This window comes from Barbus barbus (genome assembly GCF_936440315.1).
Source record: "Barbus barbus genome assembly, chromosome: 43".
NCBI classification, from domain to species: Eukaryota; Metazoa; Chordata; class Actinopteri; order Cypriniformes; family Cyprinidae; genus Barbus; species Barbus barbus.
The window spans coordinates 21,551,797-21,569,849 of NC_136721.1; the positions used below are offsets into that span (position 1 = coordinate 21,551,797).

Consider the following 18,053-nt stretch of genomic DNA (forward strand, 5'->3'; position numbering starts at 1 on the left):
CTTTGATAGTCTTTGTTGTTTGTTTCACTTAAAGCCTTCAAAGCTTTTTATACAGTGTGCCTCACAAGAACTTTTACTGAAGGTTTTCTGTTATTGTTGCAGGTTTTGTAACACAGCTTTTCTACTGACATAGTGATGTATAAACAAATACCAATTTTTTTCAAGCCTGCCAACATCACTCATCTGAATGTAGATATATTCAATGAAACTACATATTATCTCATATGATGTTGTTCTCTTCCTCAAAGGCCTGGTGGTAACACACATCATGCCCTCATTCTACATCATCATCATCCTCCTCATTAGTTTTCCCTTGAATTATCTGACCTGGAGGACCGCAGGAAATGCCACAATAATATGCACATTAGTCTGGATATGATTATGACTATTGCTGTGCTGATTGAGATTGTGTGCTTTGCTCCAACCAATGGCATCCTGTTGTACCACTGTGTTCATTTAGCACATACGTCGATAATGGTGGAGGACTGTCCCGGAAGAGAAGACATTTTTGAATAAATTTGTTATTTTTGTTTGTAAAATTACAGTTGAACCACTGGTGTCACATAGACCATTTTAACAGCATTCTTACTACGTGTCTGTGCCTTGATTGTGGTAGGACCCTTGCTGTCTATGCAGGATCAGAAAGCTCTCGGATTTTATCAAAAAAATCTTAGTTTGTGTTCTGAAGATGAACGAATGTCTTATGGGTTTGTATCAACATGAGGGTGAGTAATTAATGACAGAATTTGAATTTTTGGGTGAACTCACCCTTGAAACATGACCAACAGTAATATCCAGCAATCCAACCTACTCAACTTTTTTTCACAAACATGGCTGTTTTGAACTGAATTGATGGCATCTACGGCTAATTTCTAACTGAATGTTTCAATACACGAAACGTTTTGTGTCTTCAACATATTAGGCATACAAACAACAGTGCATGTGTGCATATTTTAAAATAATATTTGCAAACAGAATATACGAGAATTTACTTCACTGTTTCATCTATGCTTTAAGTGAAAAAGGTCCCACTTCCAAAAGTGCAAGCGTTCATTGTCTCTGTATGCACACTTTTATATTGTAAGGTTTTTGGAGGATATTGTTCATAATAAATATTATTTTTATATTATTATAATCATTAATGCATGTCATCCATATCACTTTATGAAAAAACAAAAACATTAATAATAAATAAAACCTAATATATAAAGCCTATTATCCCATTTGATTGAAGCCATGTGATCAGCGATTGTCTTTGTTCTACATTTGCACAGAGACTGCAATAAAGCAATGGGTGCTGCCATGGTGGATTCTAACTTCTATTTGGAATGCTTTTGTGTTACATCTTTATACAAACCCATGTTAAAACAGGGTAAAACAATCAACTGAATTAATATATGTCTGAAAATACAATACTCTCATAATCACTAAGACTGAGCAATTTTGCACTCTTTTTTTATGGAGATGCAACATCCAGATGAAAAACAAAGTGCATAGAGACCTTCAGGAGTTACACCCAAGCATCCATCATCATTTATAACTGATCTCCTAATAATTTAATTTGATTGAGGCTGAAGGATCCAGTGATATCATCATCACTCAATAACAACACTGAGTGGCTGTGCCTCCATTTAGGATTTTCAAATTTACCATTTTAAGTTGTTCTAATGTACATTTAATAAAGTTAGAAATTGCCAGCTGATCAGTAATCATGGGAGCAAAAACTGTCTTGCTTTTAACCCCTTAACTGCCCCCCCCCCCTTTGAAAATAGACTTCTGCAAAAAAAAAATAGTTCTGCACACATGCACTGCAGGCAATGGTAAATTCTCCAATTCAACATTGAACCACTTAAAAATAATCTCAAATTTCTGAAAGCCAAGATTTTTTCAGTTATGTCTTGCTGATGTGATGTGAAGTATTAATTTAGAATGATTGATATACTATTATAGAATTTATTCATATTTTGTATTTTCAGTATTAATTTTAATTTGTAGTAATTGTGGTGCTTTTGTGATTTTTATTGGTTTTAGTTTTATGTTGCTATAATCTATTTTTTATTTCAATTTAGTCATTGTAGTACTTATGATGTTAGTTTTTAAGTTCACATTTTCATCTAATATTTATATTTTGTGTCAGCTTTATTTCAGTTTTAAAAATGATTTTTAACTGTTTTAATTTTAGTGTTAGTTGCCAATAACAACACCATGCTGTATATAATACAAATGTGTAATAGAAATATTTTTATAAATTTATAAATTTGAATTTTTTCATATTACAAGACTAACTCTGTTATCTGTAGTTTTTATACATTTATTTATTTTTTGCTGGATGGACTTTGTTGGCATTGAGGGAAGTATTACTTAAATACAAATTCCTTCAGTATTAAATGTCCTTCAACGTCTTTTTTGCAAATGTGTCCAAGTTCTCAAAATTGTCTGATGGTATTAAAAGGGCTTTAACAGTCTTTTGTGTTGATTACAGATTCCGACTCTGTTCTGCTTCCTTCCTCGTACGCTCTCTGACCTGGAGGAGCGCAAGGAAAGCCACATTCATATGCACATTAGTCTGGCTGCTGGCACTCGCTGGCATAGTACCACTTCTCACATTGAGACAAACATGCATTTTCCGGAATCTGAGAGTCACCTGCTTTGACCTTCAGCCCTACTTGCTTCAGTGATGATCGTATCCGTGTTCTTAATCCTCCCCTGCATCTATTTCTTCCTGCCGCTGGTCATCATCTTAGTAAGCTACTCTGCTATCATTTATGACTGAAGCCATGTGATCATTGATTTTACTGATAGGTCTACGTGCCCATAGCTGTGATTTAAAACAATCCTCTAGGTGGCGGTGTTTATCCATTTGTCTACCCAACGTCAATAAACCGTAAAATTTATGAAAGACAAATCTGCTGTTTAAGGTAGTCTATTGTTTTAATTTGCTTATTTTTAATTCGATATTTTTAACTTTATTATTATAACGCTGTAATATGCTTCACAGACCTAGTAAAACAATATATACAATATTTACCACTTATTTCTTAAAAGCTGAGGTACTGGTTTTATTACTAGTCAGCAGCTGACATCGCGGATGGTTATTATTTGTAACTGTATCGCACTCTGGTGCGCGTGACACAAACGTAACAGCGGAGTGATATCTTCAGAGGCGTACAGCGCTTCCTATGGCACCTAGTCCCGTTAATTGAGAAAAATGAAGAGTGACTAAACAGAGCACATTTTTTTCTGATATATGTCAGGTACACTTAAGTTATGTGTTTGCTGTAACTGGGGGAATATACATGAAGTGCCCGCATATAATGTAAACGTGTCACCTGGCACAGCTCTTCTGAAGGGCGTGACCCAGGTAAGGTCATATGTCGGACGGACACACCTGACTATAAAGAGCTGATTTTGTTTATATTCATGACGGAAACGGTCCACGCTTCGATAAATACAGTCGTTCCAGTTCATATCACAGGAATAATGGTGCACCGATTGATCTGGATGTACCCTTTGCTTACCTTAATCAGCGCCAACCTGTCTAGTCAAAGTAAGAATTAGTTTTCTTGTTTATATTTAAAGAGAAGTGTCTTATCTCAAGACTTTCATGTATGAAACATGTTTATTTGATTATAAATGTTTATACAATTTGATTTCTAAGTGTTTAGGCTATTATAGTTAGGCTATAGGCCTATTGCGGTTTACTTTTTTAATTTTTGTCTGAAAAATAATCATTTGAAAATTAGCCTCGTTTTCCCCATATTCTTTTAGTGTTCATTTATTTGACAGATAGCCTATTAGCTCTAGCCCGCTATTCAATTACTCTTGAATGTGTATGTCACTTCTGGCACATGTGAGTGTACGTCTGTGGTGTATATAGAGTTAATTTCAGTATGTAAAATGCATTATGTTTTTGGTAACCAGTGTGTACATTATATAAATAGGCTGTGAGTAGATTGATTTCACATTGTTTATAGCTGCCTCAACTATCAAGTATGTACCCATATTTGAATAAAACAATACCTGAGATTTATAGAATGCATGTTTTTGCTGCTATATATATATATATATATATGTATGTATGTGTATATGTCTGGCTGATGCAGATGCCAGATCTCTGTACTAGACACTAGTTTCTAATGATTCATTTATTTATGAATCATTCAAGCACTGAAGTGATGCACATGGAATCTATCAATCTATCTATCTATCTATCTATCTATCTATCTATCTATCTATCTATCTATCTATCTATCTATCTATCTATCTATCTATCTATCTATCTATCATCTGTCATTAATCGATCTAATGTTCTGTTCTATAAGGGAACTGTGTAAGATCGCAATGAACTAAGATGAGTGACAGATTTTAGTGATTATAAAGGGAGTACCCTTTCTAGGCTATATTATCCATTCAGAATTTAAATAAAATAAAAGGGTTTTTCATGCTGCTTTAGGAGAAACAGCGGTCACACGCTGCAAAAGAATCCGCATATAAATGCAGGATTCACTTTCGAAATTGCAGTGACGGATAAATACGGTGACCGAGAGAGCTCAACGCACTGCAACTTCAGAAAACGCATGCAAACAGAAAAAGCACCAGCAAATGAAGAAAACGTCTTCATTAGTTTGACAGCAAATGTGCTGCGAATACTCTCAACACAACCAAATACAAAACACGCTGCAAATCCTCACAACACAAACAAATAGCTAGACTAAAGAAATGCGCTGCAAATACTCACAACCCAACCAAATACAGAAACGTGCAAGTAGCACAAACCACAACAAAATTACCTCAACAAAATTCAAATTAACTATGTTTTTGTTTGTGTTTTGAGTATTTGCAGCATGTTTCTGTTCTTGCAGCACGTTTCTTTATTTGTTTGAGTTGTGAGTAGCCTATTTGCAGCTCGCATGTTGTCAAATTCTTAATTTGCAGTTGTTTTTTCATTTGCAGCGCTTTGAGCTCTCTCGGCCACCGTAGAAAAACCATATAGACAGGACAAAAATACGAAATGTCAAAAATAGATTATTAAGACTAGAGCACCATCACTACTTTCAGAAGCACCCTTAGTGATTTGGGTTTGGAACCAGGCTTGTGCTGAATGGAGGTAGAAGTGATCATTTACATAACCACAATGTGGTAAATGTGGTCCAATTTTTGTCCCGATACTGTGACTTTGTGTATTTCTAGAACAGCAGCATTGCGCTGTGGACGTCCTGTGTTCAAAACCTGACTCAGGGACCATTCCCGATCCCGGCCCCTATTACTCTCCCACTTCGCTTCCTGTCAGTTATGATCTGTCCTGTCATAATAAAGGCAAAAATGCCAAAAATATATATTTTTTAAGTGTATATTGTGCTAAATTTTAAACAATCTTGTCTGTCTTATCTGATTAACTGTAATGAAGCAAAATGTCTAAGGTTAAATTATACAGTGACTCAACTTTCATACAGTAGAAGTTGTTCAGAAAACCTAAACCCAGTGGTAAACCACTTACTTCAGATATGATGCACACCGGATGAGAAGTGCCACGCCATCATGTTCTCATGTTCAAGGCAACAGTCTAGCATCTAATCACTGAATCAAATCACCTTGCAGGCAAAATGTTAGCTTTAAGAATAAAAATAAGGGCGTCGATGAGTTTTGCTGCAAAAACTATCAGTCTATCTATCTATGTGAAGCATAGACTTTATTCAGTCCACAGAAAGACAAGCATTGAGAAATGTCTATACACACTCTTCGGTTCCAGGGTGAACTTACTCTTCTGTATCTTGCAGCCAACGTTAATATTATCTTAATATTCAGCGTTTGTGAATTAAGTGCAAGTCAAAAGAAATATAGTAGTGCAGATATGATCTATCTATCCGTCTGTCTGTCTGTATGTATGTCTATAACTGATCAATCTAATGTTCTTATTTTCTGTCGTTCTATCTGTCTATAGGTTCTGACCAGGACAGAGGCTTTACTGGTGATGAAACTAAGCATGGAGTGTCAGTGACATCCACTGCTGTTGCTGTACTGGACAGCAAGCTCACGCAGATCTTCTTCCCAGTGGTGTACATCATCGTCTTCAGTGTGGGGTTGCCAACCAACGCTATGGCCATCTGGGTGTTTCTCTTCAGGACGAAGAAGAAGCATCCCTCATCCATTTTCATGGCCAACCTCGCACTGGCAGACTTGCTGTTCGTAATCTGGATTCCCCTAAAGATCGCGTACCATTTTAACGGGAATCACTGGATCTACGGAGAAGCCCTGTGCAAAGTCCTGGTTGCCTTTTTCTATGGGAACATGTATTGTTCGACTGCTTTCATTGCATGTATTAGTGTCCAGAGGTACTGGGCCATAGTACATCCTCTTTCCCAGCAGAAAAGGAACAACAAATTGGCAACTGGTGTTGCTCTGTGTGTGTGGCTGGTTGTGTGGGTCATTACAGTGCCTCTTTATCTTTATGACCAGACCGTGAAGGTCACCAACATGGATATTGTTACCTGCCATGACGTCACTCGCCCCAGCCAGTCACGCTACCCTTCTATCTACTTCCTGATTATGGGAGTTGTCGGATTCGTAGTTCCCTGCATAGTATGTATAGTAGCGTATGTGCAGATGCTACGTTCCCTGAAGAGTTCGATGACAGACGCTGACATCGTTCAGAAGCGAAGGAAGGCTGTCATCCTCATCGTCACGGTGCTGGTGATGTTCCTATTGTGTTTCACCCCGAGTAACATCATGGTTATGGTGCATTACTCCCTGCTCTCAATGGGATTACGGGACAGTGGTTACGGCTTCTATGTTACAACGCTCTGCCTGGCCAGCCTCAACTGCTGCGTCGATCCATTCCTATATTATTTTGTTTCAGATGAGTTCAGAGAACATGTAAGAAACACATTTCTTTGCCGCAGCGAACGCACCGCGCAGAGGATGCGGGTTTCTTTCAGTGCACTGAAGTATTCGAAGAAAAGCAGTACCTACACATCAGAATCTGGAAACACGCAGAGCAGTTCCTACTAAGAATGGCATCCGAAGAACCTTTTTACAAATCTGTGCTATGCTCTGATGTTCTACAATACCTCTTGAAAGCTATATAAGTTCTTGTTATTTCATTATTAAATGTTGTAAGGGCTGGAGGAACAAGTTTCTGAAGATTTATTGTCAACATTTAACATGTAATTCAGTCAATGATTGAACATTTTTTCCATAATCTCACATATATGCTTTATATCTCACATAAATGCTTTATTTAATATATCCATATTTGAAGAACATAATACCTAAAAATGACATCCAAGGGTTCTCACTTCTTGGAACTACAAATTGGCCTCCTGTTTGAAATGGTCACCATGAAAATGTTGAAGAGTTATTGTGTTGTCATTGCGTCACTAGTTACAGGTTGCCTCATTTAGGGTTTAAAGACCTGAAAATTATTTTGTCTGTTTGGTTTAGTGGCATTTCTCAGAATCCCCTTTCAAATGACCTTTAATCCAGTTCGGTGGAAGTAGACTAAACGCTGACTGAATAACTGGTGCTAATACATTTTAAGCACCTGTTACAGAAACCATTTTGCATTTATTCCTGTTTGCATAAATGCATGTACAAGTATCTCTAAAAGAATGTGAAATGTTATGTGAATCACACCAGTGACCAATTTTAGATGTGTGAATGGATAACCAGCAAACATAACCTCGTTCAGATGTGTAACGCACTAAATACTGGAATGGTAGTCTCATTTTTATGCATAGTCTTATAAATGCTGATTTCTTTTTGCACTCTCATGCCTCACTTGGTTTCAAAGCACATGTGTAGGTTTTAATGTTGTTTTATCTATGGTGTATTTTTTAGAATTATCTGAATTTATCAATAAAATTGTCTCTCATCCATGTCTGTCTATGATTTGCTGTGTATGTGTGGCCTTGTTGTCTAAATGAGACAGACGGTGAGTAGAACATGACCAAAGTCCACAAGGCAACTTTATATTTAACTACCCAAATCATAAAATTGATTTGCAGTTGTTTGGCACACACACACACACACACCATTTACAGTTCATTGTACTTTTTTAAATTACTCTTCACTGAAAAGACCGACTACACAGGTAAAAAAATAAAACTTTGTGTAGCAATGAATTATTTTTGATTAAAAAAATCAGACAATTTATTTACTATAGGCTATTAGTTGAACATTTACAATACTGGTTGCACAGAAAATATAAGCACAACTACTTAAAATAATAAACTACAAATCCCACCAGAACCTGTGTGGCCTTGTTGAAATTATGTAGGTGAAATATGACAAAGGACCTTCAGAATAAAGACATATTTGAATTTATAAACATTTTTATAAATAGCTATCTGATGGTGTTGACAAAATATGCAATCTTAGCGAAAAGGTTGTGTAAAGTGAAAAGGTTCTCCTGGCTAGAGGAGAACTGACCCCCCGACTGAGCCTGGTTTCTCCCAAGGTTTTTTTTTCTCCATTCTGTCACAGAGGAAGTTTTGGTTCCTTGCCGCTGTCACCTCTGGCTTGCTCAGTTGGGGACACTTGATTTGTAGTGATTATCGTGAATTTGATTTCACAGATACTACTTAAACTAAACTGAGCTAGACAATGACATCACTGAATTCAATAATGAAATGCCTTTAACTGAAAATTGAGTTTTTAATCTTATTTTTATACATTACTGACACTCTGTCCTCCAATTTGATACTGTTCAGTGCTTTGACAATCTGTATTGTTAAAAGCGCTATATAAATAAAGGTGACTTGACTTATTTTAAATTAGCCTCAGGACAAATTAGTGTAGCCTACATGTTCTAAGCTGTCATCAGTAGTATTATTTATATATTATTAGTATTTATTCATATTTTGATTCATTTGTTTTTATATTTTCCTTTGTTATTAATGTTAGTTTATGTTTAATATTTCCAAAAGGCTTTACTTTTATTTCAGTTTAATTTTAAGCTATTTTAGGATTCTTAAACATTCTAGTTGCTAAGGCAACATGTCTAATTTTACTTCACGTTTACGTTTTTATTTTAATATCGGGTTATATTTTAGCGATTTAGAATTATTTTAGTTTCAATAAAAGTATAAGTAGTTAACACAGCATGTTGTGGTCTGAGAACAGAGAAGTGATAATGTAATGTCATTTTGATGAAATAAAGGTGACGCATCAAAAGAAAGAGTAGCTTCATTTGGCAACATGTTAAGACTTGTTAAATACTCTTTAAATAGCAGTAGCCCAGCTATTGTTGTTAAAACTGTAATGTCTGTATCCATATATAGTCTGTCTCTCTGTGCTCCCACGCTCAGCTCACGAAGTTGATTTCGGTCAGAACTCGAAACTCACGCGCGGCAGCAGGATCCGCCCGGAATTCGTCGAGCGTGTGACGTCATGCAGGTAAGGAGACACCACGAGCTCTCTGTTAAGGTGTGTCCTTCCTTTTATTAACCAACAACGTTTCAGTGAGAGGAACAGCAGAGCTCAAACGACGCCAGACTTCTTTCACCTTGGGAAATAGCCTACCTAGAAATTTGAAAAACACGAATTATGGCTGGCTTTGGACGTTTGTCATTTTTCGCGTGTATTGCCCTAATTTTTGCATCGGCGGAGCCAGGTGAGTCGCTTTAATTCGTCTGTATTTTTCGAACAAAATTTGCAGGCTAGCTTGGGCTATTTGTTCTAGAATTAGAATTTAGAATTCACAATCAATGTGTTTTGTTTCAGCTCGAGGCAAAGGACGTGGTTTAATAGTCGTGCAGGATGAAGATTCAGGCAAATTCTTCATTGATCCGATCACTGCAGATACACTACAGAGCGGTCTCACAACTATCTTCATGCCAATTATTTACATAATTGTTTTTGCTGTGGGGTTGCCAACCAACGCGATGGCGATATATGTCTTGCTGTTCAGGTCAAAGAAAATGAACCCTGCTCTCATTTACATGGGCAACCTAGCGCTGGCTGACCTGATGTTTGTCATCTGGACGCCTCTCAAGATCGCTTACCACTTGAAAGGAAATAACTGGACTTTTGGTGAAGGGATGTGCAAAGTTATGGTGGGATTCTTCTACGGCAACATGTACTGCTCCATCCTCTTCATCGCTTGTCTGAGCATCCAGAGGTACTGGGTCTGCGCTCACCCACTCTCCCATCGACGAAAAGACAGCAAGTTTGCTATCATCGTATCCGTGTGTATCTGGATCTTCATTTGGGTCAGTAGTACACCTTTGTACCTGTACCAGCAAACCGTTGAACTCTCTGACCTCAACATCACCACCTGCCACGACGTCAATCTTGTCAGCATGGAGAACTTTAAGTCGGGCAATGTGTTCCTGGATGTTCAACTGCCTTATTATTATTTTATGGTGATGGCAGGTCTTGTCTTCTTCATTCCAATGTTGGTCATCATCGCAGCTTATATTCTTCTCCTTCGCTCACTTGGGAGCTCCACAATCGAGGGCAGCCCTGGAAAAACCCGCCAACGAGCCATGGTTCTCATCGTAACGGTGCTCATAACGTTCTTGGTCTGCTTCATCCCAAGTAACGTGATGTTGGTCGTGCATTACGCTCTCCTGCGAAACGGCTGGGCTAATAACGGCTACGGTTTCTACATCACAACACTGTGCCTGGCCAGTCTCAACAGCTGCTTGGACCCTTTCATCTACTATTACGTCTCGGATGAGTTCAGGGAGGACGTCAAGAACACGTTACTATGCCGTAGCAGTCGTACGGTGGAGAGGATGAGAGTCTCGTTCAGCTCAATGAAGTACTCTCAAAGGACCAAAACATATACTTCCACCACAGGCAACACAGAAAGCAGCAGCTGCTGAGAGCAGATGGACATGGACCATGATGGACACGAGTTTATGGTTTTATCTGTGGAATATACAGAATACTTCATATTCATGCTCCGTGTTCTCCATTGGATGATACTGAAACTGTCTGAAAGCAAATTGAAGTGTTTCTGAAGATATTTTGCTTCAGAGAACTTCGTAAAACCCCAAAGATGAAGGAGCCACAAAGAGTTTGAACAGAACAGTCTGTTTCTGTAGTGTTCAGTCTAAAACTCAGGTTCATGATGCCAAAGCAGTTTCATCATTCTGTTGTTACATTTTAATATTGTTCAGATGGGCTTTGTGAAATATGTAATGTGAATTTGCCAACCTGAAATTGGTAAAACAAAACTATGCTTTGAAATCAAGTACGTTTTAACTTAATCTTTTAGCCAGAATTTGTTCTATTTTTAGTAGTCATTTTTTAATTTTGTATCAAACCTAATTAGTGATGTTTTTTTTGTCAGTTAGTCACAATTACTTATTATTTTTATACCTCACTGTGTTATATAGCCATAATTAGGTCACGATTCTTGTCTGTGATGCAGATGTTGGAATATTTTTCGAAAGATTTGTTTTCTAAATTCAACTGTAACTTCATTATCTCAAAAGTGGTGTTCTTGAATTCCCAGTCAGTTCAGTCTGAGTCTGAATCTTCATTCCCACTTTGTTTATCAGATGTCACTGTACCTCTTACAAGGAAATGCAGATGTTAACACAAGTAGCCCACTTTACCCCTAAAGGCGCAATGCCTTCTGAATAAATGTTTTATTTACTTTTGAAAGTTAGTTTTTCTGCTGAATTGTTAGTTTTATTAATAATTGAGTTCCTTGGATCACATGTGGAGTACAGTAAATTTTGTATAAGTGAGTCATATATTGTTTGTAGAAACTATGACTAACTGAGCCATCAACACAAACCGTGAAACTTAACCTTGCAATGCAAGAATTCATGATGTTATCTTTCCGCTGAAAAATTTTAACATTCTTTGGTTGAACATTTTAGTAACATTTGTGAGGACAAAATGTGTCTCATGATGAAACGAGCAATTGAGCAGAGTGAAGTGGTGTAAGATTGTTGCTTTGGATATAAACAGGTCTGCTAAATGTAAATGCAAAACTGTTTACACAATGATTTCCTCTTCTTTTGTTTTAATAAATAGAGCACTTTAAATGTCTATCCTGCTTTGAATATCTCACTGTTGATTTGTGTGATTTTATCAGTGAAACTGCTGCTTTAGTGAATTCACACTGTTCTCTATTGATCAGTGAGTGTGACTCTGTCCACTCCTTAGTTTAGCAAATGTTTAGCATACCACTCACAATATCATCTGTGTCTGTGGAAACCCTCTAAACCTGTTTAACTAGCTTTAGACCTTTCATTCTTTGAGCCTCTTCAGGTTTGAAAAACAGATTTTTCTTATTGAAGAGGGGAGCGTGAGATGTTTATTGGACTTAATTTGTATTTATTTTTTGTCTACAAGTCAGATTTCTTAGAAAAGTATAGCACACTTCTGCTGAACAAGCCATGCGAGTTGAATTATTAATTTATGCAGCACTTAAAAAATATAATGTATAGAAAACTGCTAACTATGAGCAATATGTCAGCTACTGATAATAAAACCGTTTATTTGCCTTAATTGACTTGTATTTATAAAAACCTGTTTCAGAAAAAAAAGAAATACTGTTTAAAAGCTTGGGGTTTGGTAAGATTAGTATATTAAGATGAGTATATTTTAAAATGTCATTTATTCCTGTGATGCAAAGTCCTCAGTGCCACATAATATTTCAGAAATTATTCTAATATGCTGATTTGCTGCTCAAGAAACATTTCCTCATTAACAATAAGCTGTACTGCTTAATATTTTTTTGGAAAACATGAAACATGATTTTTCAAGATTCGTAGATGAATAGAAAGTTCAGAGGAACAGAATTCATCTGAAACTGAAATATTTTGTAATCGTTTATTATTATGTCTCTTTACGCTCACTTTTGATCAGTTTAATGTGACTTTGCTGAATAAAAATATTAATTTCTTTATTAAAAATTCTTATTGACCCAAACAATTTAATAGTGTATATCTTGCAATGTGATTTTGTTTTTCTATTTGTGACTTTATATATTCCAATGTGACTGTATTTCTTTATTCATATCTCACAATCACCCTTTTATTAATACCCATAGGTGGAAACAGGCTTCCACATCTTCCAGCAGTATCTGAAAGTGTCCATTCATCTCGCTCATTTACATTTCCCTCGGTCTCAGGTGACTATATTGTTTGAGGTCAGATATAGCCTCCAGGCTGGGCTGCGACCATCCAAAGTCTCACTTAAGATACACAAACGCTCCCCCTCTGCCCCTCCCTCTTTTTCTCATGCTGTCTCACTCTCCGATGATCCAATTTCACACATGCAGATTCTCGATCCTTGACTTCACAGCTTCCTGACCAATTCTCAATGTGTTTGCCTTTTGACGTTGCTATGGATACCGCACTGGTCTTGTTCTTGCAGTTTCTCACTGGCATTGAAATAATTAGATGTGTGATAGGATGCATTTGACAAGTGGGTTTTTGCAGCATACATTGTGGGTGAAGGTAAACTCAGTGACATTGTCAGGTAGATTCCTATGTTATGTGATTCCCATTCATTAAGACCCTAAAGAATTATATCAACTCGTGGAAAATGGCCATCTGATGACCCCTTTAAAGTAGCCCAATTCGGTAGGAAAACCTCAAACTTTGGCAACAGTTTCAACCCTGCTCTGCAGATTCCTGTGTGAATGACTGTTACTTGGGCCTACTCAAAATAACACTTTCTTTTCGATATTCTTTAAATGCAGTCCCTCCTTCAGTGCAAATAGTTTATTTAGCCCATTTTATTATCTGTAATTCAGATATGTTAGGAAAATATAATAGTTTCCTTAAAAAGCAATATATTTAAAGGTATCATTGATGTCTGTGGCTTAAAGGGGGTACAGCATAAAGGTTTAATACTTGGATGTTTGTTCAAATCTCTAACCTGAGGTATGAGTAACAGTGGCACTTGCCTAGCAAACACCACTTTTAAGTTTTCCAGTACAGATATTTTAAGGAAAGAAGCAAACAACTAGCTGTTAAAAGACATAAAGATTGTGACCGTTGGCCTTTGCTGTTTATAAGAGAACAGCAGTGTTAAAAAGGGAGAAACGTTCCTATTGCATAACGCTGACAGCACAGAGAGGAAGACGTTACTTCTCTTTCTATTATCTCTCCCTCCCTCTGCTCTTTCTTTGTCTATTCGCTCCCCCTTTCCTCCCTCCATGTGTTTGACAACCTGTTATTTAGCTTTACGTTTTTTCCAAGAATAAACAAACCTCAGGTGGAGTAGGAGAAACATGATGCTGGGACAGACAGGTGTACGTTATAACCTGTGAGATAATGAGTGTTAGTGAGTCAGGTTTGACTGTAGGAAGTAAGTGTTGACATTTTGGATTGCTTCCTGAGCAGATAGCCTATATATATGTGGATTTTTGCAAACAATACACCTCAGGCTCCTTGTCTCTCATTTGGCTGTTCAAATGCATGTGCCCATGCACCGCCACCTGCAGTTTAAGATGCAGGATCACTTCTCAAGACACAATTTTATTTTGGGGTCTCGAGTGTTTGACTGATGTGTGTTTGACTTTTATTTTAAAAATAGAACCAGTCTGTGAAGCTCTTTGTGTTTGTGTTTAGCAGAAACACAATGACTAGTAAAACCAGTTGAGCTGGGCATGTTGAAGCGGGTTTGTTGGTGGTTGTGGTCAAGTCCCGCTCAATGCTGCAAAATTCATGAGTCGTTTTGTGGGGTTAAGTTTAAATATTGATAAAAAAAACTTATGTCATAATTTATTTATTTAAACATTTTCAAGAACTTACTAATTTAAAATCAAATTTTAATTAGCTCTTTCTTGTAAAATACATTGTAGATGGCCTTATAACCTTAATATAATGTGGGATAATTTACATTTATTTCAGTTCAAAATAGAAAGGCAATGCTTTACTCTATTTCTCAACTGTATCTTTTACTATGAATCATTACTATTATATTAGTCTGTTAGTACCGTTGATGGAAGAGTATGGAACACTGCGACATCTACTGTACAGATATAGTAAGTGCAGCACTCATGTAGACTATTCAGTGGCTGTTCAGAATGAAGTATTGGTGTACTGTTTACTGCACAGTATACTGTATACTATGTGCTACCTACTAGTTTTAAGTAATGTGTAAAATAGTATGCAATACTGAACTATAAACGTTTCAAACAGTAGTCTGCTGCAGAGTTGTGCATCTCTATTGCATAATTATTTTGTGTGCAAGTTATACTGTTATTGTGCATTTTTAACACAGTTTGGGGTAAAATGTCTTTTAATGACTTTTGGTAGAAGATGAGGACTAATATTGCTTCTACTTCATTCTACACAGTGGAATTGGATGGTCAAGTCTAATGCATTACATTGTGGGATACAGTAGTTTGCGCACCTGTATATTGCAAACAGGTAATCAGAGTGTTGCATAGGCCTACATAAAATATGCATACTGTGCACTATTATGTAATGCAGTAGTAATACAAGTAGCATGTTGAGCTGTGATGATTATTCTATGATATATTATTTAGTGTAAAGAAGCGAGTTTCGTTCTTGTCAACTTGGGTGGTTGATGTATCTTATTCCGTGTAAATGTGAATGCAATAATTTCTATTGTGAGCTCTCTGATGTTCACAGACAACTCATTGATTTGTCTAAGCATTATCTTATCTCTCCTGCATAACTACTTGCTTAAAACACAGTCCACATTTTCTCCCAGTTTCCACATTCCTCAAGGACCCCTCTGTTGCAGTGCCAGAGGGGGAGGCGTCCACAACAGTGCCTGATGGGAAATGTTCCAGTGTTTCCTGTGCTGAGCTGCAGATAACAACTTACTGTTCAGAGAGCTCAGCCTGAGGTCTTCAGAGATACTGGGCTGCTGGATAAGAGCCAGGTACCGCTCAGCCTCGCATGCACAAACACAACAAAGCTCCGATTTTCATGTTTGTTTGTTTGTTTGTTTGGCCTCCTCCGAGCGAGTCAAAGGTTGCAGATAGCACCACCGCCCCCTATGCGAAAGGTCATCTGTGTTATGTGACATTGCACACTGGTATCTTAAACTGAAAAAAATCAGAATCATATCAGAAATTGTTCAGTTCCTGGTGTCATAAGCCAACTTGATCTGAATTTCTCTTTCTCTCTCCTCTCTCTCACTCTCTTTTAAAGCATGGAGTGCTATTCTTCATGTGCCAGAGGGATCAGTAGGAGGCTGAAAGAGAAGATGATTAATTAGCATTGCCTCTCTGCTTTGGCTGTAGACTGATCTCAGCCCAGATTCTCTACGGGCTTGTCTTATGTAAAACTGTCGAATAACATAGTGTGGCATAGAACTGAACGATGGCTGAAAACAAACAATGCATGCTGTTGCGTATGTTCAGGCCGGTTGGACATCCATATCCTAAAGTGTAAACACATTCACATTTCTTTCAATTTCACATTTCTTTCACATTCCATCTTCATTTATGCTCCCCCCATTGTCATTTCAACCCATAAAAGTAGTTTATACGAATCACACTCTATATTCCAAGTCTTCTGAAGCTACTTGATGCCATAGTGTGAAGAACTGACCAAAATTTAAAGAAATAGTTTATGTAAAAATAAAAATCCGTTTACTTACCCTCGTGTTGTTCCAAACCTGACTCTCTTCTGCAAAACGCTAAGAAAATATTTTGAACAGTGTTTTGTCTGTTTTTGTCTCTGCATTTAAAGTCAATTAGATAAAATGTTGTTTTGGACCCTGGCATTCTTTAAAATATCTTTTTTATTTAAAAATAGCAAAATATCACCTTTTTAAGCCTTATGCAGGCTTTTTAAACTTTTTTTTTTAAACTGTCACTTTATTTTTATTTATTTAGTTTTTTAATAAAAATAAAATAAAAAAAATAAACTGTCACTTCATTTAAATGTAATTTAATTTAACGTCACTTTTTTAAAACTTGCCATAGAATGATTTGTCAGGTGATGCATAAGAAACAATAGGATTTGCATCTAATATGTCAAAACATGCTTTTTTATATTTACCATAATTGCAAAAACTCTCTTTTGGACACACATTTATGGTATGGCTTCTAAAGTCTTGCAATATGGTGCACACAATTTATGGTGCTTAGTCTTTTTTTTTTAATTTATTTATTTTTTTTATATAAAGCCTGGCAGTATAAATCACCATGTAGTTTCAGTGGAAGAGCAGCTCAGACATTCTACCAAATGTCTCACGTTGTGTTTCCTGGAAGAAAGAAGGATATGGAGTTGGAATGACACGAAGATGAGTAAATTATGACCAAAGTTTTGGCTCTCTTTAAGCCTATTGCAGTTCTCAAGTGTCAGCCAATATCATTCAGCCTTAGTTACATTCCACTTGGCATGATATATCAAAAAGTGAAATGAACAAAAGGTCTGTTTCTCACACAAATCTATCTTATGGCTTTAAAAGACTTGGAATATAGTGCAGAACTCTCATTTTATGGAGCTTTTTGTCTTTTTTACACCTATTATTTGCATCTATTTTCGCTGTACGAGCAACTTAAACATCAGATTGTGTTTCATTGAACAAAGATTTGGAATAAGTGAGTAAATTATGACATGTTTCTAATTTTTGCATGAACTATTCCTTTAAACCTTATGCATTTCTCAAGTGTTATATACAATCACATTTTTTTAACTTGATCGGTCATGTGACGTTCAAGAACCGATAGTATTAAGCCTCAAAGATGGCCAGGTATGTTGCATCTTTTTTAAAGTAAATACAATCTTCAGAGCTCTGGTGGCTTAAATTTCGGTCTGTTTGTCACACACATATCATATGGCTTGGAAGAAGGCATGGAATGTAGTGCTTTTTGTTTTTGTACAACTAAATCACCAGCCACTTTTACTGGAAGAGCAGCTTGGGCATTCTGGTAAACATCTCATTTTGTGTTTCAAGAAAGACAGTAATACAACGTTGGAATGACATTAGGCTGAGTAAATTGTGCCTTTAATCTTTAAACTCCAATGTCAACCCAATTATCATGCTCAAAATTACTCATGTTGTCTGTATTTTGAACATTTTGATTTTATATTAGCAAACACAAACAGCAGCAGGGATGATGTAAGTAGTCTTAGATCTTTCTAGCAATCACAGTG

The 18,053-nt window shown here is 36.7% G+C and overlaps 1 protein-coding gene across 1 annotated transcript; it reads left to right on the forward strand.

Moving 5' to 3' along the window:
- The first annotated feature begins 3,417 nt into the window (after window positions 1-3,417).
- On the forward strand, window positions 3,418-10,948 carry LOC306862693 (uncharacterized protein). Its single transcript, XM_079405613.1, has 3 exons — window positions 3,418-3,547; window positions 5,942-7,006; window positions 9,721-10,948. Exons 1-3 carry the CDS (start codon window positions 3,421-3,423, stop codon window positions 10,824-10,826), a joined length of 2,298 nt encoding a protein of 765 aa, XP_079261739.1. The 5' UTR covers window positions 3,418-3,420; the 3' UTR covers window positions 10,827-10,948.
- The last annotated feature ends 7,105 nt before the right edge of the window (window positions 10,949-18,053 follow it).